Raw genomic sequence first — 27,404 nt, forward strand, 5'->3', positions numbered from 1 at the left:
TATTCAGTAGTCCAACTATCAGCAACATGGCTTTGCTTCTGCCTGAATTCTATGTATCATTCTATTTATCAACTAGTAAGTTGATGGAGAACACACAGAGATTCCTGGTTCTTTAGAATAGTTATGAATCCATTGTACAGGAAATAATTTATATCTTCCAGAAGTTTGGATTCTTTCCAAAACACCAGACAAGGGAAAAAACCTCTGCTTTTTTCCCAATCTATTACAGCTGGACTTATATGTGAAGGAAGTGCTCTCACTTCCATACTCTGTTTGGTGTAAGCTTTCTTCCACAGTATGTTTAATCTACAATTAATGTATAATACAAAAAATGTATAATAGATATTTATGCTTTGAAAATAATGATCATTGGCTTTAGCGGTATTAGGTTGACATTTATTTTCATAATCTGTATATATATATATATATATATATATATATATATATATATATATATATATAATTTATATTATATATTATGTATGTATGTATGTATATGTATGTATGTATGTTATTTGTGCTGATAAATAAAGGGAGACTAGTATAGATCTATTTCAAGCTATTTAGCTCTCATCAGCTAGCCATACCCTTACTGGGAATCGAGCCTATATACACACACACACACATATGCACACATATATACATACATACATACATACATATACACACACACACACACACACACAGAAACTTATAATACAAAATTCTATAATAATTTAAAAGGAACAACTTTAGGATGTCTAATTCTGTAATAACTAGTTAGTAAAGATCAGTTCAGGAATTTATTCATATGTTTTAGCCAGAAAGATAAAATGGAATACAGATAAACCTCAATTTACAACAGTTCATTTAGTGACCATTCAATAATACAAAGGCACTGAAAAAAGTCAGTTATGTGACGTTTTTCATACTTACAACTGCTGCTGCATCCCCATGTCATGTGACCAAATTTAGATACTTGGCAACTGATTATATTTATGACGATTGCAATGCCCCAGGGTCAGGTGCAGCCTTCTGAAAACAAGTCAGTGGGGAAGGCAGATGCACTTAACAATCATGTTACTAACTTAACAACTGCAGTGATTCGCTTAACAACTGTGGTAAGAAAGGTTGTAAAATGGGGAAAAACCTACCTAACAGATGTGTCACTTAGCAACAGAAATTTTGGGCTTAATTGTGGTTGTGAATTGAGGACTACCTTTAGTGGCAGTCATAGATTTAAAAAACAACAAAATAAGAACAGAATCAGAAGGCAAAACAAATTTTCAATAGTGTTTTCCCGAAAAAAACATTATTTTCTTTTGACTCCGAAATAAGCACTTGGCCTTATTTTCGGGGAGGTCTTATTATTTTGAGGTGCAGGAGATGGCGAGTGTGGTCACCTCATGGCTGCTGCTGTGTTGCAATATTTCCGGGGAGGGCTTATTTTCAGAGGAGGGTATTTTTAGCTCATGCGCTCAAAAGCTCGTTTGGGCTTATCATCCGGGGAGGTCTTATTTTGGGGAAACAGGGTAGCAAAAACTAAGTAACATTGTTACTTAAAGAATAATGCTATTAAATGGATGACTGTCTGTTCACTATGTGCAGACTGACTAATTTTCAGTTGACAGTCTATATATTTTCCTTTTTGATTTTACAAATGGTTTCCTTCTTACACATTTATATCATTATTTTGTTATCTTATGTCTTTTATAGAAAGTATTTTCATTGAAGAAAACATTTTATTTCAGCCATTTTAAATTTTTTATTCAAAATAAATTGTATCTGGTAGCAGGCTTATTTTGATGTGTCTGTTCAATTTGTATTGCTTACAAGTTAACAATTCATGATTTAATTAGGGCATCCATTGGAACCCTGACACTCTTTCTTTACATTTTGTATATCAGTAATTCATCTATATTTCCTTACATAGTGGTACATGGTTACTATTGTTCATATCTATAATCGCTGGAAGAACAGTGAACTCAGATGTTATGTGAATGGAGAACTAGCATCATATGGAGAGATAACATGGTTCGTCAATGCCAGTGATGTAAGTAATTCACGATATCAGTTTCAGGAAATATTGTATGCCTTTTCTGTCTTGTGTTCCTCATGTTAAAATTGAAAATGAAAAATGGAAATTTACTGTTTTCTCAACTTTTTGCACTAGCGTTTAAACAATAATTTGAAGCATGGATCTTGAGATTTGATCCAGATATATATTTTTTCATTTATAAATATGAGTAGACATGTCACAATTTTATAGGGTTGTTAGCATGGAGTAATATGAATATCCGCTTGAGATGCTATTAAAAGATGGGATGCAAATCTAACGAATAATAAATATTATTGATCTTTAGGGCTAATTGACCTTGGTCTAGATAAGAGATTTCCTGATATTGTGACTGGCATCTTCAGAGAAAGGGGGGGTCTTCTAGGCCCTATTTTTCAGTTATTTTGTCGTTTAAGGCTTCAGAGCCCAATTCAGAATAGTTCTTATGATGAACCCTTTACAGCAGATGCAACACTACAATGTATTTTATTCCAGGTGGTATGGTGGTGACTATAATGTTTTTGTTGTATGGTCTATTTTTACATCGATCAGAGTAGTAATGTGAGTATATTTTGCACTGAAATAAATTAATAAAAGCAATAAGTAGAAAAATACATTTTTTTTCTTATTCACATTTATTTCCTTAGTTTGTCATATGCATCATTTAAATTGTAACTAAACTCTTCTTTTTATTATTTAGCAATATTTATAGATTAAAATATAGGATAAAATTTCTATATCTTCTCTTTGGCCAATCTGTGAGAATGAATGAATGAATGAATGAATGAATGAATATGTAAAAATAGTCTTACCAACTAAATAAATACATGTGGATAGGAAATAATTATGTGATTTTTCTACTTTATTGCTATTGTTAATTAAATTATGTCAGTACTGTATATTACTCACCTCTCTACTCTGATCAATGTAAAAGCAATCCATATAACAAAAAACATCACAATCACTACTGCACCACCTGGAGTAACTGCTACCTAAGAAAATATCATAAGTAAGAAAAAAAGAATAATGAATTATATTCTGACTTCATTAAAATTGATTTTAAGGAAGCTATGTCCACAACTTCAGTGACTGAACTACTTTACTCATCCCAAATACATATACAACAACAAAAACAAAGAAAGAATGGAAGATATTTTATCATGTATGTAGTCTTCACTTTCAGTAACAAATTAAACATTGACTAGATTTTTTAATTTACTTTCTTAGACATTTGACAAATGTTTCCTGGGCTCTTCAGAAACAGCAGATGCCAATCGAGTATTTTGTGGCCAGATGACAGCTGTTTATCTTTTCAGTGAAGCTCTAAATGCTGCTCAGATCTTTGCGATTTATCAACTTGGTCTGGGATACAAGGTGCGTATAGTCCTAAACAAGATTTTGGTGGAGCTGAAAAAACTTTAATTTCATGTTGGATTGATTTTAAAAATGTAGCAACATTCCTGTTAAGTGATATGTGGATTTTTAAATATTCTGATTTCCATTTGCTTTATACAGAATGTAATAGTAAAATATTACTAATTTAAACTGCTTGTAAACTCAAAAATAAGGCACATGGTGGCTCAGTGGCTAAGATGCTGAGCTGGTTGATCAGAAAAGTCAGCAGTTCGTCGGTTTGAATCCCTAGCCCCACGTAACGGAGTGAGCTCCAGTTACTTGTCCCAGTTTCTGTCAAACTAGCAATTCGAAAGCATGTAAAAATGCAAATAGAAAAAATAGGGACCACTTTTGTAGGAAGGTAACAGCGTTCCGTGCGCCTTTGGTGGTTAGTCATGCTGGCCACATGACCATGGAGTATCTTGTGCTGGCTCTTCAGTTTTGAAACAGAGATGAGCAGTGCCCCCTAGAGTCCAGAACAACTAGCACATATGTGCGGGGGGAACCTTTATCTTTACCTTTAAACTCAAAAATGAACCATTTGACCCTCTTGTCCCTCAGCTAAGCTCCAAGAATAGAGTTCAAAATTGTTTTGCTCTTCAATTTTTACAATAGACAGTATTCAAATTTATTTTCTCCTATCCATATTCCTTTTTTTTTAGAAATAAACAATGCCAAAATACAAATGTAGAATTTCTTTTCAAAATATTGTACATTGCTCTTTTTACTCATTAATGCATCTCAGACATGTATAGTTGAATCATCCTGAATCACCTACATGTGAAACTTTGTATTCCAATTGCATCCTGGTTAAATGGTATCTTTCTTTTAATCTTTCATTTTAGGGAACTTTTAAGTTCAAGGGAGAAAGTGATCTGTTCCTAGCTGATCATCATAAACAGTTATTATGATGGGAAACTGTCTAATGCTATTGCCTTTACATACAACCCAAGGGCTACAGATGCACAGCTCTGCCTAGAATCATCACCCAAGGACAATCCTTCTATCTTTATACATTCACCACATGCCCTCATGTTACAGGTATTTTGATGACTTCAAGTTCATAGGCAGATATATTTGACCCCCTCCCCCCTTGGGTGTGTTTTGATCTTTTAGTGTGTTCTCCAAAAGATTTAAGGTTTATGGTTCGATCCTTTCAACACATAGCCTGTTTTCAGACCAGATGTGAATGATTAGTGATGTAGTCATAAGCTCCCAGGCCCTTGCATTTTCTTCAAACTAAACATATCCATTGCTTTAAGGCCTGATAGAAGTTCTGTTCTTATTTAAAGGCCTTATTTAGGTTTCCTGTGTAGAACATGATTGTGCTCTCTTATAATTGTATGACCTAGCAGTGCACTATAAGTACCATATTTTTCGGAGTATAAACTCGCCGGTGTATAAGACGCACCAAGATGTCTAAGAGGTAAGTAAGGGAAAAAAGTTTTTGCCTTCCCTCAGCCCCAGCAAGCATTCTGCAGGCTTCAGCAGGCTGGAGCAAGGCAAAAACGCCCTCATTTTTGTGAAAATGGCTCATGTTTTGCAGAAATGGATGTAGGCGGGCCTTCAGGAGGCCAAAAATGGCTGTATTCGGTGTATAAGATGCACCAACATTGCCGCGTTCTTTTAGGGGGGGAAGGTGTATCTTATATGGTAAATAATACACAAAATCTTACTGAACGCTTTTGATACATTGATACATTGAAGCCTAAAGTAACAATAGGGGGGAAAAAGAACCACATTTAATGTGTTCAAATTTGGCATTACCGGATGTGAAAGCAGTCATTACCCATTCTATCCAAAGTGCAATGCATTCTATTGGAGGAGTCCAGGTGTTATTTCCTCTATTTAGCACAGTTGGACTATAGGCAATATTCCTCGGATCAGCCAGACACCACTCTTTGGTAAGAATCTTCATTCTCCACTTCAAATTGTCTTTCATTATGTGTGGCCTAAATGTTAGACAAATACTGCATTCTAATAGTAAATATTTTTTATGCTTGATCTCTTAGTGATAATTCCGTAGCAACTACACTAAATTGGAAATGTTGTGATGATAGAGTAAGTTGAAAACAAAATGCATGTTACAAGATAGGGACACACATATAAATGTATCGTGAGGTGAAAATACATGAGAACATGTTTAGCTTTTTGGGGGGGGAGAGGGGAATTTATCCCCAAGTAATGCAATTATATTGCAGCATGGAGAAACATTATTTATATTTTCAAGTTAGAGCATGTTAAAATCTGTTGTACAGAGAGACCTTGAGATGAAGTCAGATTATTTGACACTAAGTCTTCTACACAAATGGTGTACATCATTCAGTAGCTATGTAATTTATGGAGTCAGGGAGGGGGAGATATGAAAAATTCCTCAGGGATGAATTCCTTTCTGTCAAAAGGTATACAGGGTTATTTTTTACACAGCTGATGGTTCTGTCCAAGGAGAGTTTATCTTCCTGACCCAGTACTTGATCAGTAGAAAATGTCTTACATGCACAAACTACCATTGGATTGTTAAGAACAATGAGTGTGTTTTCAGGAATTGCTGCAGAAATTGTCCTAAAAATGCCTTTAGGATTTAAATGCAATAGCTTTCAAAAGCAATACAATATTTTGGTTATTGCAAATGTAACATTTTTAATGAGACATATTCTGGATTAGAATACATAATTCTCCAACCCACCCCCACCCCCAGTAAATTATGCAGCGTGAATTATTTGCTTTGGCTGCAATAACAATATAAATATAAATCAAAGCTATAATGTTTGATTTTGATCCAGATGTCATAGTATTTTACCATCTAATGAAAATGTTATATTAGAAATAAGAGCTATTTCTTTTCTTCATCCTGCTGATTCTGTCTTTATTAAACTACTTGTTTTTCTAAAGCAATTGCAAATGTTGGCACCAAAGCCACAACCTTTTTATTTACTGAAAATTACTGAAATATTTTAATTAGCCAATGTTACCTAGATTTGTACTTGGTTCCTTCCATTTTTGTGGTATTATTCCTTGATTGAATTTTGTACAATAACATAGTCATAACCTTCTAATTGCTCAGCTGTCAGACTAAAGAGTTGCTTAAAATAGTGTTTGCATGTATTATTTTTCTAAATTGCATACTTTTAATTCTATATAGTTTAAAGTCATAATATTGGAAAATGAACTATATTTCATGACCAAAAAAGAGAAATCTATAGAATTCAGTTCTAATCTGCAATCTGTATGTATTCTGGTCCTCTAGATTCAGTTTGAAGTATAATGTGTTTTAAACATGGCTCACTCTCTGACTCTCAGAGTCTGTTGTCCTTACAGATTGGATTATGTATTGTATGCAATAATGAAGCTTCTTCCTAGTGTTTAATATTTCTTCAAGGAGAAATATTAATGTTTATCACTCTTGGGATTGCTATAGGGTGATAGTGGTTACTTGGCAAAGATGTGGTAAATTACACAACTGCAGTAATTTTATTTGAAACACAAAAATAATGTAGTCTGGTGAATTGAGAAGAATGATCCATATCAAACAATTAACAAAAATGTGCAATCCTACTCAAACCCTAAATATGCTAATTTTTAATATGCTGCATCAATGCAATATGTTTTCAGTTCTATTTTACTGGCTTTCATTATGGAGTTGCTGAAGAACTCAGTTGCTATGCAAGAACAAATGCTTTCTTGTAAGGGCTTCCTCGTAATAGGATACAGTCTTGAAAAGGTAAAAAATGTTTTTTTCTTTGCATTTGTTAATATTTTGGCCATGTTCATCATTGCTTAAGTATCTTTTTTCTTCTACAGTCTTCCAAAGCACACATTACAGAACTGTCTTAGACCTTTGCCTGCCTTTGCTAAATATTTGAGCAATTTGCATAAGGAGGTCCCTTGCTGAAGCAGCTCTGTGATCATATTCTCCTGAACCCTGTATATGGATTTATACTCCAGCCAAGGTAAGATGCATTCCATTTGTGAACAGAGCATAAAACAACTTGATTTTTCTTTTAGTACTAATGTGATATATGGATTCAATAATTTATTTTCCCATTCTTGTGTTAAAAGATATACAGTATTTTGGAGAAACATAATATGAACTAAGAGATAAGAGATCCAGTTTAGTGTAGTAGTTAAGCAGTCCAGAAACCAGAGTTCTAGTCTTGCCTTGAGTAAAAAGGCCCAAGTGATCTTGGACCATTTACTTTCAGCCCTAGGAAGCAGGCAATGGCAAACCACTTTGAAAACCTTGCCAAAACTGCAGGTCGTTGTCAGGCAGTCTCCAAGAATGAGACACAATTGACAAAGGGGGAAAAGTGAATTAATGATACAAATTAATGAAAAACGTTTCACTTGTGAAACTGTTTTGAGTACACAGCAGCTGTTTCAGGTGTTTCATTCTTAAACAAAAGCACACTGGTCTGAGGGTTTTGTTTCAGGTAAGTAATTACTAATAATCGATTACTACTGAATTGAACATTTTTGATAGTCTTGTTTTTTTAAAGAAATTGTCCCTTTCATGAAGAATTTTGCCATTTGGCTAGTTGAAGCAAGCTAATGTGGATGACCCTCTCCTTCTTGCGATACTTAAGTAAAAAAGAAAAGTAAACCCAGATCTTATTTCAACTATTTGCTTTTACTTTTTAGTATATAGCTTGGAATATTCTGAGTTTTAGTCCAATGAAATAGAACTTTTGAATTGTTTCAGATTTTATTCTGTGGAAAGCAGATCAGAGAATGAGCTTTGGTGGGTTGCTTTGTTTTGAACTCAAACCCCCAATTTTTCTGTTTTGTACATAAGCCCAATATAGACATAATGCAATGATATGTCACAACATATTTGAAAATCTTTGCAAATGTTATAAATCATATCTATTGGTATTAATTCCAGATAAATAAATGTATAAATAAGAGCTTTGGAAGTGCTCATTTCGTTGCCTTTATTTGATTTTCCTTATATATGCAATCTTAGTTACTCTCCTTTTTTTTAATTGGATGATACAGATTCAATTGATCTTGTACACTTACTTGTCACTGAATTCATTGGCATAGCAAATATATATAATGCAGTTAGACGAGCTGGTACAGTTCTATTGGCAATGCATACCTTGAAGTATTACTATTGGGTAGTTAATCCTCAAGACCGTAGTGGAATTACTCCTAAAGGTTTAGGTATGTATTTATTTCTTGTTTTACAACAATACGCAACATTTGCAACTGAATAAATTAGAAGCTGAAATAACTTAATATAACTTAATATTTATAGAATTTAAGCATAATGTGTGTGATATTGGGTGATCTGTATTCTTTTAAAACTGTGTGTGTATGTATATGTATATATGTCTATGGCATCACTCTTATAGTTAGATATATGCAAAACATACTTCTTGAATAATAAATATACTAAATGTTGAATACTAAAATACTAATATGTTTCAAGAAATATCCAAATGTTAAGTTTTCCTTCTGGAGCATGCTGTTTCGGTTATTATGGAGATATTTTCAACATTTTCCAGAATGAGGTGGATTTACTTTTAGAAAACTTTTGACCATCCCTGCAACAGCAAAAAAAAAAAAAAAAAAGTCAAAATAGTCAACGAAAAAAATATCTGGTGTTCAGGGAGTATTTTCTTCATGGAAAAATATGTTTTTTTCAGATCCCTAGTAAAGAATAAACACATCAAGATAATTATTTATACAAATGTAGGAAGGTGTTTTTAAATTAGTTTATTTAATTTCAGCCTCCCCCCCAAAAAAATCTGGAAATACACATAAAATATTACAATGGATAAGAAATTCACATGGAATTTACAGTATGCATTTCTGCTGAAGAGAGCCAGTGTGGTGTGGTTCTTAAGGTGATTTCTATTCCACCTTAGCCATGAAGCCAGCTGAGTGAACATTGAATCAAACACTCAATTTCAGCCCTAGGAAGCAGGCAATGCCAAACCACTTCACAAATATTTGCCAAGAAAACTGCAGAGATTAGTAGGCAGTCACCAAGCGTTAACATTGACTCAAAGGAATCCAAAAAGGTTGAACACCGCAGTTAAAAATCAATACAATACAATACAATACAATACAATACAATACAATACAATACAATACAATACAATACAATACAATACAATAGCAGAGTTGGAAGGGACCTTGGAGGTTTTCTAGTCCAACCCCTGCCTAGGCAGGAAACCCTATACCATATCAGACAAATGACTATCCAACATCTTCTTAAAGACTTCAGTGTTGGGGCATTCACAACTTTCGGAGGCAAGCTGTTCCACTGATTAATTGTTCTGTCAGGAAATTTCTCCTCAGTTCTAAGTTGCTTCCCTCCTTGATACAAATATTATCTCTTTTCATAATTCTTTTGCTGTTGTAATGATGTCATCGTAAAACATGTCACATGACGGCAATGTGACCCCGCGAGTGACTTAGGAGGTTCTGCAAATCCAAGCACTGTGAATTATATAGATATTATTTGTGACTTAGCACAGCATCAGCTGGGTGACTGGACCACCCACTCCCACTTAGCCCAACCCACCTCACAGAGCTGTTGTTGTCAAGAAATTAGAAGGAGGAAGATGTGTTGGATATATTCATTGACTTGAGTTATTTGTAAAAATAAAGGTGGGATAGTAATAAAACAAAAATTATTGCTCCTTATGGTGCATGCAAAACTTGTAATGCACAGTTACAACAAACCATGACTTAGTATTCTTCTGTAAGTAAAAGTACATGCCAAGGGATATTGGCTATTTGAGATATGACCAAGAGACTGGATGTGGTTTGCAGTATTCAGAAGGAAAATCTCAATAGCAAAAAATACTGCTCAGGCATTGGTGACATAAAAAGAAAGGGGGGGGGGGCAAGCCTGGTTTAAGCACAAATGAGGACACGAGGAGCTGTTTCCAGAAATTAGAAAAAAAAGAATAGTTTTTCCCTAGGAAATATAGATATATTTCATATTTCTGACACACAGCTTTCCACTGAAAAGGATTGAAGCAATCCACTGCTTAAGTTAGATGAAGTCATTCCAGCTTAAACATTTGATTTGAGTTTTGTTAAGATATTAACCTGATTAAAGCAAATCCATAATGATTGAAATATCCCATGTGTTCGAAATAATAACATTTTCTTTAATATCCAGCACAAACAATTAGGAGTTAATGTAATTGCATTGTAATAATCACAGACTTTTAAGTATATGATGTAAATATAATGTATCTTTCATATTAAGATGGACCTCGGCCTAATCAGAAAGAAATTCTTTCTCTGCGAGCCTGTTTACTGATGTTTATTAAGCAGTTGGTGACAAAGGTAAGAAATCTTCAAATTGAGATTGTATTGTTCAGTTTTATTTTCTTACAGAGCTATTTGCCCTGCTTATTGAGTAATCTGTAATTCATATAGCACACACACCCTTTAAATAAATGAAGGCTAAGAGTACAAAATCCAAAGCAACGATGCCCTGGGCACCAGGGACCGACCGGCTCTGTAGACAGAGGTTTTTCCGTGGACTGGCGTGATTTTGTGTGCGCCTCATCCCATGGATGGGCTTCGCTCATTTGTGCGCTCCTGTTTCTGACATGCTGCAGACTGATGCCAATCTACAACTGAGAGTTGGGGAGCCCTGATCTAAGGGATCAATATATGGGGATGTAGAGAATCTATGTGTGGTACACATAGTCATAGGGACCTGTATGGAAATACTAATACTAACTAAAAGTAATACTGAAGTCATCTATTAATGAATCCAAAATATTTCACTAATATTTATGTTAGAGGGCTACCTTCTCTTCTGCTTTTAAATACATTACTTGAATTACATTTCTCTTGATTTATCTTTTAAGGACTATGGAGTGAAAGAAGATGAACTCCAGGGCATTCTGAATTATCTTCTTACCATTCATGAGGTAAACTAAGTTAGCAACCTGCTTCCAAGAAGCTTTGAATAAAATATTCCCTCCTACCATCCAATAAATTGAAGTAAGAAAACATGCATAACATTGATTGAATCTACATATATGATTTAAGAATCCTTATCTTGAAGTTCATTTCTGTAACAGGATTCTATAGGGTTCGTTTTTATTCATTTCATCGAACTGGAATATCAAGGAGACGATGACTGAGAAAAGAACAAATCATGAAGCTGTACCCACAAAGGATTTTTTTTCTATGAAAAACAAAAAACAATAATAATGCCATTTTAAATGAAGTATTTCTGGATACATGTGAGAAATGTGCCACCTGCAAAAAGCTGAGCCCTTAAAATTTACGCAAATTGCTTATCCACAAGTAGCACATTTTTCATTGTATTTTGGTTAAAATGTGAGGGTCTGCTTATTTATGGATGGGTTTATCCATAATTATGCACCATCTGTATGGATATTTTTAAAAAGTATACTCCCTGATAAGCTTGTTCATGCATAAATTGAATGCAATTTTGAGGGTGAACTTTGCCACCTAAAATTCTTGGCTTGTTTGCAAGTATATACAAATAAATACAATAAAGCAGTAAGTACAAGTAAGCATTGGTTACTGTTGTAATTATCTATAGCTTCCTGCTTTTGTTTCAAGAAGAGTTGATGCAAGCAGTAGTACAAACATTTATAAAGTAGGATATAGGTAAAGGTAAAGGTTCCCCTCGCACATATATGCTAGTTGTTCCCGACTCTAGGGGCGTGCTCATCTCCATTTCAAAGCTGAAGAGGCAGCACCATTGGAACTACTCAGAATTGCTTACAGTTACGATGAGACATTTAACACCCTCAAACATCAACATCTGTCTATTCCACTGCCCTTGGAAGGGACTCGATAGGTGGATAAAAATGTGAAATCAAGGCTAAACATTTAGCTGACTATGTGATGAACAATTATAATAAAGTATTTTGCCCCTTAAACAAGGGGCAGAACAAATACAAAATTCCATTCAGTGTATGTAAGTCACAATTTAACAGACAATCTCTATTAACAACTAAAGCAAGTCCAAACACAGCCATCCTGCCTATGGAAAACATGCTAAAATATAGTAGATTGCATACACAAATTATCTATTGCTTTTATGTATAATTGTAAGATAGATACTACCCTGGGAATACCAATATTAATATTATTATTTCTTTTAGCATAATTCTTTAGCTATTAGGTTTTATTCTGCATGTACTATATGTATACAGTCAAATTATGGCAGCAAACATACTATGTAATCGTATTACTTCCTATTTTCACCACAACAACCACCCTATGAGTTGAGTTGATCACAAGGAGAGTAATTGGCCCAGTGTCACCCAGCCAGGCTTCTAGACCAACCTCTTGACCACTTTTTACCAAACTGGCCCCATGTTCTCTCTTGAATCACAGTCTCTAATTCTTCAGGTGCTATAGCTGTTATTTCTGTGCTTTCATTTTTAATTTACACTTCTTGATTTAACCCCTTTGTGTCTGGTTCTTAAGCTTTTTAGATCTGACCTTCTTTGTCTTATTGTTACTTGCATGACTTTTAAATGCCTGGCTGCTAGGTTGACATTACTTGGCTCAGCTGTTTTTGAAATGCTGCCATAGCAGCCATTCTATCTTTCAGCAAGGAGGTGGGTTGGGGGCTGGACTGTCTTTTTGATTTGCTTCTGCTGGGCTTGCAGGTGCCTGAGCTGGGTTTGGGCTGCATGCCAGAGTCTATGAAATGTAATGATGCCTACATATTTATGCTGCACCTGATCTCATTCTCCAATCGGCTCAGTCTTTGCCAGTTGGTTGGCCACTTACAAGAATTCTTTCTGCTTTCTTTCCCATCCCCAATGCCTCCTTATCCAATCTCAGTTTCTAATGTCCTCTGGTTATCTTTCTTGTGAGACTTCAGGTCTTTCTTCTGTCTTTTCTCCTTTCTTCTTTTCTTTTTCTTCTCTTCCACTTTTCCTCTTCAATGCCACCATAACTAGTTCCAGAGTCAAGCACTTTTAAAAGTCCCCGTCAATCAATTCCACAGGGTGGGGCCTTAAAGGAGAACAGGTAAGGGGAGCATGGGCTTTCCATTCACTGCACATTCTTATTTATACAGTCTGCTTATATTAAACTTTCTAAATATGCTTTCTAAATATGGAGTGCATTTATTTAGTACTTTGGTCAACTTTGTTATTGCCAATTTCTTAAAGTATCACTGGACTACAATATTATATTTATGCATTTTATAACATAGTTACTACTTGATTTGTAAAAATATATGGGTTTTTTTGTATAGCAATGCTATTCAGTTTAGAACTGAAGTTTGAAATAGTTTAGCAACACATTGTTTATATTTTTGTATAACAGGATATGTACTAACCAGTGGTTTTGTTGTTAGGAATCTAAAATAAGAAGCAGAAAAAGCTGTTATTTGCATAACAGTTTCCCCGCCATATTAAATTGCTTCTGAGTGTCTCTTTACTTCTGAAACTCTTTGATTTATAGCATGGAATAAATGATTGTTTTGTTTAAAATATATCAAATTTCATGGGCCAATGCATCTATTTCCTTCATCCTAATATGGCCTGCTTTTATATATTCACTTTTTTTTTAGTGCTGGGAGTAGGGATAACTGTAAGTTCCTTAGGTTGGTTTGTATAGATCTGAGTTAAATTTTGATTTTGTTTTGTTTTTTTAGTTTAGACTGTCAGTTTTTTCTTACTACTCCCTCCTTTGGCTTTTATGACTTTCACCATGAAATTTTATAAGTATCCTTTACATATTCTTATGAATATAATTACATGAATACCATTATGTGAAGCTGCGTTTTGTATTCATTAAAAAATGATACAGCCACCCATCTTGCTTTGATGACTGAATGGCTAAGAATAAATTACAACTATAACAATAAAACTCAGAAAGTTAGAAAAATAAATACTACAACATTACAGGTGGTCCTTGATTTACGACTTTTCATTTAACAGCCATAATTACTATGGACTGAAAGGAAATCATGACCCATCTCAGAACTTATGACATCTTAGAACTTATGACTGCTGCACCACCCCTGCAGTCACACAATCACATTCTGGATGCTTGGCAATTGGCTGGCATTTATGACTGGTTGCAGTATCTCACAGTCACGTGAGCACATTTTGTAATGTTTTTGCCAGAAATTGCCAAAGCCACCCATTAGATAAAAGCGGATTCACACTTATGATCATATGATTCACTTAAGAATGAGGTTGATTTGCTTAATGCCTTCTGTAAAAACGGTTGTAAAATTGAGTATGATCATGTGCCTGAATTTATGACTGCAATTTACTACTAAAATTCCAATCCTAATTTTGGTCATAATTTAAGGATTATCTATAATGTAGACAAGTTTTCAAAATTGTAATCTCACAGTCATATAGACTTACAGTTGAGTTTACCTGTTTTCTTGACCCCATACCTGAGCGAACAGCAAAGATTTTAAAGCTTTTTGGAAGGCCCAAATTATTGGGGCCTACTCAGTTTTGGGCAGGAATAGAGCAAACAGTTAGGCAAGCTCTGAGTCAAAGAAAGCACCTCTTCTGGTTCCCACTAGATGATACTGTTTCAAGAAAACAACTTGGAACATGCCCGCTCTGCCAGTCCTGATAGGACTGAAAATATCACGAATGTGTCTCAAGCATTTTCCATTCTGTCTAATCCTAAATTTAGCAAGTGCTTATTACTATGGTCATCAATGAAGAAAACACTGTGTGAAACACTTTTCTCTTTGTCTATAACAGGGGTATCAAACCTGCGTCCCGCAGGCCAGATGTGTCATGCACTGGCCATGCTCATCCCCGTTTTAGCGAAGGGGGGGAGTTGCAATATGTCATGTGACAACAATGTGTCGCCGCAAGTTTGACACCCCTGGTCTATAATGACAGAGGAGGAATCTAGTAGTAATTCATAAATTGATAAAAATATACAAAGTTTGAATTGCAGTATCAGCTTTAACATGAGTTTCTTTATACTTAGGATGAAAATTTAATGGATGTTTTGCAATTGCTTGTTGCTCTCATGTCTGAGCACCCCAGTTCTATGATTCCTGCTTTTGATCAGAGGAATGGATTACGGTAAGAATAGATTCCGGTAGAAATAATAATAATCAGTTGAATTTTTGGTTGTCTTGTCAGATAAATGTCTTTTGTTACATATTAATGTGGAAGTTACTTTGTTAAAATGTTGTCCTGTTACATATGTTTTGTGAATTCATATTCAAGAATGTAGTTTCAAAACAATAATTCTATCTACCTTTATTGTTTGAAATTGAAAAACATCATAAAAATCAGATCTGGTGACATGGTGACCCTATTTACAACTGTCACGACCTACAACTGAAATTGTAGGGTCAATTATGGTTGTAAATTGAGGACTAACTGTATTTCTATCCCTCACTTTTCTGGATGCTGTCATATATGACTAGCAAGGGATACATGTCAAATGTTATAGTTAACATAGCTTTCTTTCAAAAAGACTGGTATGTTAAATCTATCACTTGGAATATAGACACATTAATAAATATTTACCTATCATTGTAAACTGGGCAAAAAGTTAGAAAAAGGCTGCAAATATATGGTTTCTTCAGTTTGTGTTCTCCATATATTTCAAAAACTATGTTTTTAAAAATATGTATTATTATTTTCAATAAATATTTGTGTTAAGATATTGAATTTAGTGGCTGGAACTGTAAAGTGAACAATAGGCCAGAACACACAGTTGTAGTTGATTAGTTAGAGAGTGCTGACTCATGCATGATGCTGAAGATCTAAAGGGGGAGTCCCCCCCCTCCTTTTTTTCTTCTGCTTGTTCTGCTTGGTTTAAATCAGTGGTTCCCAAACTTGGCAACTTTAAGACTTGTGGACTTCAACTCCCAGAATTCTCCAGCCAGCAGAGTTGAAGTCCACAAGGCTTAAAGTTGCCAAGTTTGGGAACCACTGGTTTAGATCTTATATTCTTTCTTTTCTGGATAATGACAAAGACTTCTGTAAATTGAAATGATAAATATATTATTTTATAAGTGTAGCTTGATGGTTGCTTAAATAAACTATTTTACCCATTTACATTTTTAAAAAAAATCTTTTTTAAAGTGTTATCTACAAGCTTCTTGCTTCCAAAAGTGAAGGAATCAGAGTACAAGCACTGAAGGTGATGGGCTACTTTTTAAAGCATCTGGCAGCCAAGTAAGTATTAGATGGAAAGAAAAGTAAGCCATGAAAACATCTAACTCCTGAAATATCATTTTTCTGGATTGTTTTCTATAAGTCCTTGATGTACAATCACAATTGAGACTGGAATGTTGGTCACTAAGCAATGCAATCATTAAGCAAGTCATCACATGACCAGACCAAATTTTACGACCATTTTACAATTGTTGTTAAGTGAATTGCATGGTGTTAAATGAATCACGCTGTTGTTAAGTGAATCCAGCTCTCCCAATTCACTTTGCTTGTCAGAACATGGTTAGGAAGGTTGCAAATCATGACTCTGTGACCCCTAAATACTGCAACCATTATAAATGCCAACTGGTTGCCAAGTGTCTGTACTATAATCATATGACTGTGGGACTGGTACAAAGGTCACATCCTTGAAGACAGGTCATAAGTCACTTTTCATGAGCCCGTTGTAACTTAAAACCAATATTAAAGTAATGGTTATAGTTGAAGGATTACCTGTAATTGATTTTATATTGTTGAAGGAGATATTTATTAATTACTTAGTGCTGCAATGGTCAGAACTTCAGACAGAGGTCATGAGTCCATTTCTTCAGTTCTTCAGTTGTAATTTCAAACAATCACTGAACAAGCTATCTACCTAGATTCCATTTTAGAGACAATTTGACCTTGGCCAAATATGCATCAACTAAGCTTGCCCATAGCCTTTTAATATTTCCCTTGTTTTTCATTGTAATCAAACTGTAAATCTGTCATAACTTTCAAAGAAGCTAGAACATAACATAGTTTAAATTTATTTAATATTTTTTTAATAATAAAAATTATTGCCCACCCATCTTATCAGACAGTAACTCTGGGGGGCTTATAGACATAGAAATATCTTTATTCATATACAATTAAAACATAAATAATTAAAATTAAACATTAAAATCTAAGGATACGTGGGGAAGACGAGGGCAGAGTGAGGGGAGGTGGGTTCTGTTGTTAATCAACCACCTCCACTGTGCTGTTCTCCCACTTGGGCCTCAAACTAATTAGCAGAGCCACATCTTTAGGCCCCATATTTCATTTTCATATTATGATTTCTTTGAAAGTTATTAACCGTACTTTGTTTCTGATATAAACATAGCAAGGTATTATTAACAAGCTTTTGCAAAGCAGGGGTTGCAAGTAGTTGTGTGTATGTTTCAATTTATTTTATAGAGACTTGATTATTTGATTATACAGATTACGTTTCCACCAGAACACTAATTTTTAAATTAAAAAATATCTCTGAGATGAGACTTGATAATTTTCCTTTTTCATAACATAAAAATTAGCTACAAACCTAAGTATAAACTAAGACTAAAATAAATGAGCATGGGGAAAAAAAGAATAGTTTTGATTTAAATACTGAAAATGATAGTTCTCCAAAAAATATATTCAACAAGTCATTTATTATTATTTAATTTTCCATATAATTTTAGGAGGAAAGCAGAAATTATGATTGGACATGGACTGTTTTCTCTTCTGACTGAGAGGCTTACGCTTCAAACAAACTTAATTTCCATGACTACCTACAATGTACTTTTTGAGGTAAAAGACTTAAAATATGTAGCTAAGGTGATTTAATTTATACTGATAAGTTCCAGATAATAAAATTTGGATTTTGTGTTTCTAATACTGGTTAGCAAACATAAATGTTACACAAATATCCTTAACTTGAAAAGCAAAACTTAATAATTCAATACTTAATTTGAATAAAAAATGCTAATTTAATTAAAAATACTACTTCTATTGTCAAACATATTTCAATATCATGAAAATAAATATTTGATTGGTATGATGTCATGCGATGATATCTGTATATGTATATGCACGTGTATAAAAAAATAGGAAGGAGTATTAAATATGTTTGCTTTCTTGAACTGTGTATTTGTGTGTGTGTATGTGTGTGTATATGTTCAGAATAATATATCAAAAGTTTTTACTATGGTAAGTAATAAGTATGATGGAACCTTAGAGAATAACATTGAACAATCCTTCAGTTAAGATAGGAATGACCAATTTGAGTGCCTCATATTTCTTTTTCAATCCGTCTGGAGCCTCTTCATTATTAAAATGTTAGATCTTTATTGAAAAGTCACATAACCAAAGCTCCACAGATGCTTAAAAAATAATTGTTGTGACTTCTTTCAATTTCTATCCCATCTTCTGTTCATAGAATTGATTTTGTAGTTCTCACCCTCTTGAGCCAGAGATAAAGGCTTATTGATGCTGTTTATTGTAAACAAACAATATGTATTGTTTGGTGTGCCAGAATGATCCAACAATATGCCTCTTGTTGTTTTAATATATTTTTTATTTATTTGCATGAACAGACTGTGTTTAAAATAGACTTTCGTAGAGTTCTTAACATTTTTCTTATTTTTCTATTGAGTATCCTATCATTTGAACTTTGTCACCAGCCTGAGGTAAATAATGTTATCTGAGCAAGGAAAAATATTATAATGAAGCATTAATTTACTAAGAATAAGTCATTCTTCCTGCTTGTCACCTAAAGTGTTAATTTTACTTCTTCATATAGTTAGTTTAAAGATCACAATTTGGCTGTTTTAATTGAAGAGTTGGAAATTATTTCAGTATTTTTGTGTGTGTTCAATATTTTTCCTAATATGTTTTTTCTTTTTAATCAGATACTTATTGAGCAGATTTGTACACAAGTGATGCATAAACAGCATCCTGACCCAGATTCAACAGTGAAAATACAAAATCCCCGTAAGCATCTGTGTTTCTTTCAGATAAACTATTAGAGAGCTGTAAATGGTGCTTTATGTCTTTCAAAAGGGGGAAAAGCATATTTCTTATATTTATGTTTGCTTTCATAATCTAACATTTGCTTCTTTTAATTTTTAAAGGTTTGTTTTTTAGGAATAGTAACTTCAGTAACAATTTCAATTCTAGCATATATCTGTCTAAGTTGGTATGACGTCATTGGAAATTAATTTAATTAATTTCCATTCTAAATTAACTATATCAGTGATGGGGAAAAATTGGCCTGATGCTTCAGTTTCTCAGATACTTGAAAGCTTTTCATCGGAATGATTATCTTAATTTTATTAATATGAGAGCTGTTAACATGCACAAATGAGAGGTAAAAAGGAATAAGGCTTTATACAGAAACCCCAAATCCAGCAGCCTTGTTTAACTGTAACCCTGCAATAGGCCTTTAAGTATGTTCATTCAGATTCATTTATAATATTTTAGCAGTCTAGAAATATGCCTTATAGTCCTTATTATTTGTAGGGAAGCTTGGAACAAGATTTAGGTGTATATAGTACACTTCCAGCCTAGCAGTCTTTCATTATCAGTGTTCTATATTGGGAGACCTTAAATATTTATTATTATGTTTTACCTATTAACTCTTCCAAGTAAACATCCGCATAGGATTGCTATGGCAGAAAATAATAAATATAGAATTGTTTATTATTTTGGGTTTGAATCCCAGAAAGTGTTTTGGAGCAGCTATGGAGATGACCATCTTTACAGCTCTTTTAAGGAACTGATCCTTTTCTCCTTTTCTGAGGAAAGCAGCCATGCTATCCTGGGAAAAGATGCTCCTATAGGGACAACAGTTCTTCACATTGAAGGGATATTATCAGCAATAAACTTGAAAGTTTTTAAAGATTATCACTATGCATTTCCAAGACAAATTAGTTAATTGATGTAGGAATGGAAAAATACAACAGTACTGAAAAACACTACTTCTGACTGTTTTTCACACTTATGACCGTTGCAGCATCCCCATGGTCATGTGATCAAAATTGAAATGCTTGGCAACTGACTCATATTTATGATGGTTGCACTGTCCTGGGATCATATGATCTCCTTTTGCAGCCTTCTGATAAGCAAAGTCAATGAGAATAAGATTTTTATCCCCATCATCTATTCCGCCTCTTTTTTCCCATGTTAAAAATTATTACATGGGTATATAACAAGAAGCAAAGTATAACTATTTTGGAATTATTCCTGGATCATTCTCTACAGTGTTCTATGCATACAGGCAATTTCAAACAGTCACTAAATGAACTACTGTAAGTTGAGAACTACCTTTAATTAGTAATAGACAGTTTGGAAAACAATATAGAAACTATATTTTAATTAACAAACCAGTTTGTGTATTAAATAATGGGAGAAGAAATATTGGTCCTTCAAATGCACCCTTCTATCCTTTTTTCCTTGTATTTTTATTCTGGTTTGGGTATCATGCACCTTAAAATTCAATTTAACTATATAGCAATCTGAAAACACTCAATATTTTTATTAATTGCTTCCTGGGCCCAAGTCACAAGAGAAATCATATTGGTGAATTTCCCAAGGACCTCTGGGAATGTCTACTAAGAGACAGAAATCAGAAGCTGAATAGTACGTATTTATAGATGGATAATGGATAATGATTGCATCTTCAAGTATACTTTTACAGCAGAACATATTTTCAATTAAGACAGGATGTTACTAAATTCAGACCAAAACCTTATGCTGTACAGATAATCCTTGACTTGCGACCATAATTGAGCCCAAAATTTCTATTGCTAAGTGAAATCATTGTTAAGTGAGTTTTGCCTCAAGGTGGCGCAGTGGTTAAATGCAGCACTGCAGGCTACTGCTAGATCAGCAGGTCAGCGGTTCAAATCTCACCGGCTCAGGGTTGACTCAGCCTTCCATCCTTCCGAGGTGGGTAAAATGAGGACCCAGATTGTTGTTGGGGGCAATATGCTGACTCTCTGTAAACCGCTTAGAGAGGCCTGAAAGGCCTATGAAGCGGTATATAAGTCCACTGCTATTTTACAATCTTTCTTGCCACTGTTAAGTGAATCATAGCAGTTATTAAGTTAGTAACATGTTTCTTAAGTAAATCTGCCTTTTTCATGTTGATTTTTAAAATTGTTATGTCTTCCAGAGATTCTGAAAGTTATTGCTGTTTTACTACGTAATTCCCCACCATGCTCAGAAACCCTGGAAGTCCACCGAATCTTCCTATCAGACATGATTAAGCTTTTTAATAGCAGCAGAGAGAATAGGAGGTAAGATCATAATATATATATTATAATATATATAAAGATATATTATAATGTATCTTTAAAAACTATTACTTCAAGCTGCATGATTAAAAATTGTTTTTAAGCTAAGAACTGGTCTCAAATTCTTCACATGGTTTATTCAATTGCTAGCTGAATCAAGTGTTTATTAATCTCATTAATTCCTGTTGGTGTTTAAGATAGATCTCAGTTGTCTTTAAATTGTATTTTCCTGATTTCTTCAAAGTTAATTTTCAATTTGTGTTTGCAATTTTTCAGAAGTTTACTGCAGTGTTCTGTGTGGCAGGAATGGATGCTTTCCCTTTGCTATTTTAATCCCCAAAGCTCTGATGAACAGAAGTTAACAGAAATGGTGTATGCCATTTTTCGAATTCTACTTTATCATGCAATCAAGTATGAATGGGGTGGCTGGCGTGTTTGGGTGGATACCCTAGCAATTACACATTCAAAGGTGAGTTATGCAAAAACAATTCTAATTCTGATTTTTAAAGAATTTTTTAAAGAACTTTGAAGGGCAATTTGGTGAGTTTAGCAAAAACAAAAGTTTCACTGAAATTAACTAGAGAGAACAAAATAAGGGAAGGTGTCAATATTCCATAAAGGAATGTTTAAAAATATTTAGTGCAATGCTTGTGTAATTTCATGCACCAGTTTGGTATGAGAATAGCTAATTTTATGTTCAGAAAACTTTGTTTTATTATTAACTAACTGTGCAGTTAAACCATATAAATTTGAAACACAAGGTGGCGCACCTTGCCTATTTCTACTTTAGAATAAAGCCCTTTTCTTTTATGGAGAGGTTGAGCAACAAATTATTGATAAAACTGAAGCAAAGACTATTTCTATCCAAACAAAGAGAGGAAAGGTTGTTGGAAGAAGGTTTCTTCTTGAATAAGAAATAAAATAATATTCCTACTACTACTAATATATATATATTTGCAACTATAATAAAATTGTGATGGAAAGAATTTTTTTATAATGGAGGTAACCTTTTTTCAACTAGACATAGATTTTAGAATAAAGTTGCAATGGCTGCCACGGTGGTTCCTTCTTCTATTCCCCCAAACATTTTTAATATGATTCTGGGTGGATTTCCATATGGGGATTTACAATGTAAGAAAAATAAAGAGATTTTTGCCTCCTGTTACACCATGAATTATGGACACCTGGTGTGTTGACAGCACAGTTCAGGTACAAAAAATGTTCTTTAAGCTATGTGGATGTCAATGTCTTATGAGACCATCATATTTATAAAGTGAAACAACAGATACTCTCTTTCCAGATTATGATTTTACTTACATAGATTGTGTTTAAAAGGTGTTTATGAATTATGTTTGATAATTAAGATTCTGGATTAATATTTAATTTGCAATTTATTCTTTTGAATTGTAGAGGGTTGAAATTAACATTAATAATTTTCTTAAATTGTGTATAGTTTATAGAGAAGATAATGGTTTTCTAGTGCACTTTTCCCTCCTGTTTTGTTCATAATAACTTTTATTTATAAAGCTATTTTTTCCACCATTAATATACAACTATTAATTTTTAAATTAGGTTTGGTACTGGACACCTGACATCAATTTAACATTGATTAAATATTTCCATACACCTCATACCAAATGTTCCAACATGAACATTTGCTTATGAATTCATAGATATTTGTAGGAAAATAAATATTAACATTGCTAATAACTCTAGATATAAATTTGGGACTGCACTGTTTTGACATAAAATGATCTTATATGAATAGCTGCCAATTAGAACATACATATATACATACGTGTATATGTGTGTCATGTAGTATATACATAGCATATAAATGCTATAAGAAACAACACTTTTCAATTTCTGCATTACATAGATTTTGATAGTTGATATATTCGTATTCTGACCTAGGAAATTATTATTTAAATTAATATTAAGTTTATCACTTAATTTTTCAGTCCAGTAAAATTATAAAAAATAGCTTTTGTTAAGAATACTGTTTTCATTACTAGTTTATGTATTTTTATACTCATTTGAGACTCGGTCTCTACATGTCACTTTCAGCCAGGTTTGCTTCCAGTCAGATGTAAAGTGGGATGGCTAAGTGATGATGGGACCAGTTTAAGGATAAGAAGATGTTTATTGCCAGAGTTCATTATTTAGTCAATTTATAATAGAGAAATATGGTGTCTCAACCACTAGTCCTGTGGGTTAAATCAGCCACTGTTTCTACATTTCGGTCTTAACAATGCAAGAGTAGGGTGACATGTGATGTTGAATTCAGGTTAATTCACTTTAATTATCCCTGTGACATATCACCTGCATGAACTAAGATTTATCTACCTCAGTGTTGCAACATATATTGTTAAAACTGTCATTGTTTTTCTAGAGTAGCATTTAAAATTAGTAATAAAATAACCTGTTTTAATTAAATTTCTCTGTAAATGTTCTGAAGACAAAGATTCTCAAAACTTTCTTAATAATTGTTACTGAATTCTGAATTTTCTGGAAGTGTTAGTTTGAATAAGTAAGCTTTTTTTTTACTGTTTCAATATGCTCAAGTTCATAAGACAAAATTTCCTTAAACTGAGTCAGAGTAATTTTACAAATTTTGTATGCTTTAATTTATATTTCAGCTCTATTTCATTTATGCATCAGCCACTGTCTATTCATACTCTATTGTGTACTTTTTTTTTGGTGAAGAGCTTGTGTAGAAAGAACTAGTATTGCAAAATTGGATAGATTTTGCAGAGCTGCACATCAAGATACATGGAGCTGCTATAAAAAGCCAAAGAAACTCAATTGCAATTTTATTGTCCAGTTTGATAGATTTCCTGCCACCTTTGTAGCAGGCAAGCCGTTTGTCACTGTAGCCTCTTTTCCAACTGCAGTACTACGCTTTATAAGCAGTGATGGCTTTTGTGGCATAATTGCACTACCTAGGTTTCTTTTGCTCCCAGGATTTGAAGGTGTACATAATCCTATTATAGTTAAAGCCTGTTGTAATGCTCTGATTAAAAAAAGATTCAGTATTTTTTTATATCTTTCCTACCTCTCATTTCTGCCCTTTTCATTATATAGTGTATAAAATAACTTGATTTTTCTGCCTAGTCTCTGTATTAGTCCTGAGCAGAATTAACCACAAAAGAACCCAGATAGAAGCTATTTCTATTGTCATTTCTTCACTTTTGAGCATGTTTATTTCTTCTTTACTTTTGCTAAATCCTTGTAACTTCTTAAAGTGAATTTATTTTTTGAAAATATATTTTGAAGTAACTTGGATAATTAATTTAAATACCAAAATTAATTAATTGTGTGTGTGTGTGTGTGTGTGTGTGTGTGTGTGTGTGTTCGTAGATTTTCACGGGTGTAGGTCAATGTTCCCTCTAATTTTTTTTCAGTGTGTGCGGAAAAGTATAGTGTTCGAGAAGCACATTTTCATGCCTGAGCACCTGAATTTTTTTTAGCCATAATTGCCATCAGAGCAGATGTTGGGAGGGGGGCAAGGAGGAAAAGGGTGCCCTCTCTCTCCCCCAGACCCCCAGGAAGGAAGGGAGGGGAGGGGGAGGGAAAGGAAAGAAAATGGGAAACAAGAAAAGGAAAGGAAATAGAAAAGAAGGAAAGGAAAAAGGAAAGGAAATGGGAAAGAAGGAAAGGAAAAAGGAAAGGAAAGGAGAAAGGAAAGGAAAAGAGAAAGGAAATAGAAAAGAAGGAAAGGAAAAAGGAAAGGAAATGGGAAAGAAGAAAGGAAAGGAGAAAGGAAAGGAAATGGAAAAGAAGGAAAGGAAAGGAGAAAGGAAAGGAAAAGAGAAAGGAAATAGAAAAGAAGGAAAGGAAATGGGAAAGAAGAAAGGAAAGGAAAAGAGAAAGGAAAGGAAAAAGGAAAGGAAATGGAAAAGAAGGAAAGGAAAAGAGAAAGGAAAGGAGAAAGAAAAGGAAATGGAAAAGAAGGAAAGGAAAAGGAAAAGAAGGAAAGGAAAAGAGAAAAGAAAGGAAAAAGGAAAGGAAAGGAGAAAGAAAAGGAAATGGAAAAGGAAAGGCAAAGAGAAAGGAAAGGAAAAAGAAAGGAAGTTAGAAGGACGACAGAAAGGAAAAGGAAAGAGTGGAAAGGATTGGTACTGCTCAAAAATCAAGTCTCAAGATCCCGTGGACCCCTTTGGCTCAGGCAGTCCAATCCCACGCTGCTTCCGTCTGAGCCCAGAACGGGGCTTCAGACGAGGCAATGCCTGAGAAACCCCGGATGATGCAGAGAAACGCAGGCTACAACCAGCGAATCCCGTTCTCCCAGGAACTGACGAAGCCCCAGAGGACCAATGGGAATTCTCCCTTCTGCAGCGTCATCAATCTCCAGGCAGAGTCTGCCTTGATTTCACCAATCAGAAATCAGAGTTCATAAGGGAGGGAAGGGGGATATTTTCAGTCACATTTAAAGGCATTAAAAAACACTGTGCTGCACTTTGAAACTTGTGCGTGGTTTTTCTTTGTTACCTGCGCGGCCGCTCACGTGCGCAGCTTAGAGGGAACGCTGGTGTAGGTATGCTGGTCTTGTTGTATTCGAGTCTTTTCCTGTGTAAGATTGAGATTGTCTTAGCAACGTTTCAGCAAGGTCTCACTCGCCATCTTCAGGCTGGGTTTTGGGCTTAAAGTGTGATTGGAGCTGCCGTCTTTCTATAAATCTTGGTATGTGTGTGTGGAGTGCTGGCTTTGTTTCAATAAGTGGCATAATTGGTTGTGTGGTTGTATCATGATTGGTTGATTGGTGCTGGCTGTGTGTCCATTGTTGTTTCGTGTTGTAACGGCCTGGATGGTGGGTGGGGCTCATTTGTTGACTAGGGTTGGTTTCCAGATGTCTGATAGGCGGGAGGTATCGTCACATTTATTCATGTTGTGGGGGGTGTTTCTCTATTTTGATAGCTTCCATAATTATTCTTTTGTTGAAGTGTTCTGTTTTGGAGATTAACCTGGTTCCTTCAAAATTAATTTCATGTTCTTTAGCTTTAAGGTGCTGGAAAAGGGAGGAAGTTTTTTCTTTTTTTCTTACTGCATTCTTGTGTTCTGCGATGCGTGCATTTATTCTCCTGTTCGTTTGTCCTATGTATATTGCAGCTAGAAAACCAAGGAGTCTATGAAATACCATGCAAAATCTGCCCTCGCCATCTTCAGGCTGGTGTTTTCGGCTTCTTTTTAAAATGCTTATAGATACAGTAATTTATGTCACATGCAATTTTAAGTTAGAAATTACTTAGTCCCTAAGAATTGAGAATTCAAATGCAATAAATTAAAACAAGGGATAAACTTTAGATTTCTATTTAATGTTTTGGCAAAGTATAACATTGAATAAATGGCAAATATTATTACTCAGTGACACTGATGTTCATAAAATTAAGTTGAATTATATAGTTATTTACTTAACATGCCCAGGCTTGCAGATGCAAACAAATTGAAAAGAGAAGACCAGCAGAAATGATTTTTTGGTTGTATTGAATTATGGGGAAAGATTAAAGAGTCTGAAGATATGAAAGGAGGATGGCTGAATCTTGAAATGTGTAGATTAGCCACATAGTTTGAAAATGGCAGACATTGAAGGCCTGGGATGTTCTTATAGAATAGTATAGAATTCTTGATTTGCCTTGTGTGATTGGACACACAAGGACTTTGCCTTTGGTAGATATGTTCTCAGTGTACTTAAAAAAATAAAACAGAATCATCACGAATCATAAGATACCACACTTAGTGATAGTCATAGGTTAATAATAAACAATCAAATTATACTAG

General features: G+C 34.2%; 1 protein-coding gene across 1 annotated transcript in view; it reads left to right on the forward strand.

Annotated features, from left to right (window-relative positions):
- LRBA (LPS responsive beige-like anchor protein) overlaps window positions 1-27,404 on the forward strand; it is a 383,648-nt gene that overhangs the window by 35,823 nt on the left and 320,421 nt on the right. The window contains 22 exon segments of the mRNA XM_032223698.1: window positions 1,913-2,032; window positions 3,263-3,409; window positions 4,276-4,334; window positions 4,336-4,470; window positions 5,199-5,280; window positions 5,282-5,334; window positions 7,043-7,151; window positions 7,232-7,247; window positions 7,250-7,270; window positions 7,273-7,302; window positions 7,305-7,352; window positions 7,355-7,380; window positions 8,426-8,450; window positions 8,453-8,593; window positions 10,659-10,738; window positions 11,272-11,334; window positions 15,371-15,468; window positions 16,483-16,575; window positions 18,033-18,141; window positions 19,242-19,323; window positions 21,506-21,629; window positions 21,903-22,095. Of these exon segments, the coding sequence (XP_032079589.1) occupies window positions 1,913-2,032; window positions 3,263-3,409; window positions 4,276-4,334; window positions 4,336-4,470; window positions 5,199-5,280; window positions 5,282-5,334; window positions 7,043-7,151; window positions 7,232-7,247; window positions 7,250-7,270; window positions 7,273-7,302; window positions 7,305-7,352; window positions 7,355-7,380; window positions 8,426-8,450; window positions 8,453-8,593; window positions 10,659-10,738; window positions 11,272-11,334; window positions 15,371-15,468; window positions 16,483-16,575; window positions 18,033-18,141; window positions 19,242-19,323; window positions 21,506-21,629; window positions 21,903-22,095 (1,854 nt within the window).

The sequence above is a fragment of the Thamnophis elegans genome, chromosome 9, assembly GCF_009769535.1.
Source record: "Thamnophis elegans isolate rThaEle1 chromosome 9, rThaEle1.pri, whole genome shotgun sequence".
NCBI classification, from domain to species: domain Eukaryota; kingdom Metazoa; phylum Chordata; class Lepidosauria; order Squamata; family Colubridae; genus Thamnophis; species Thamnophis elegans.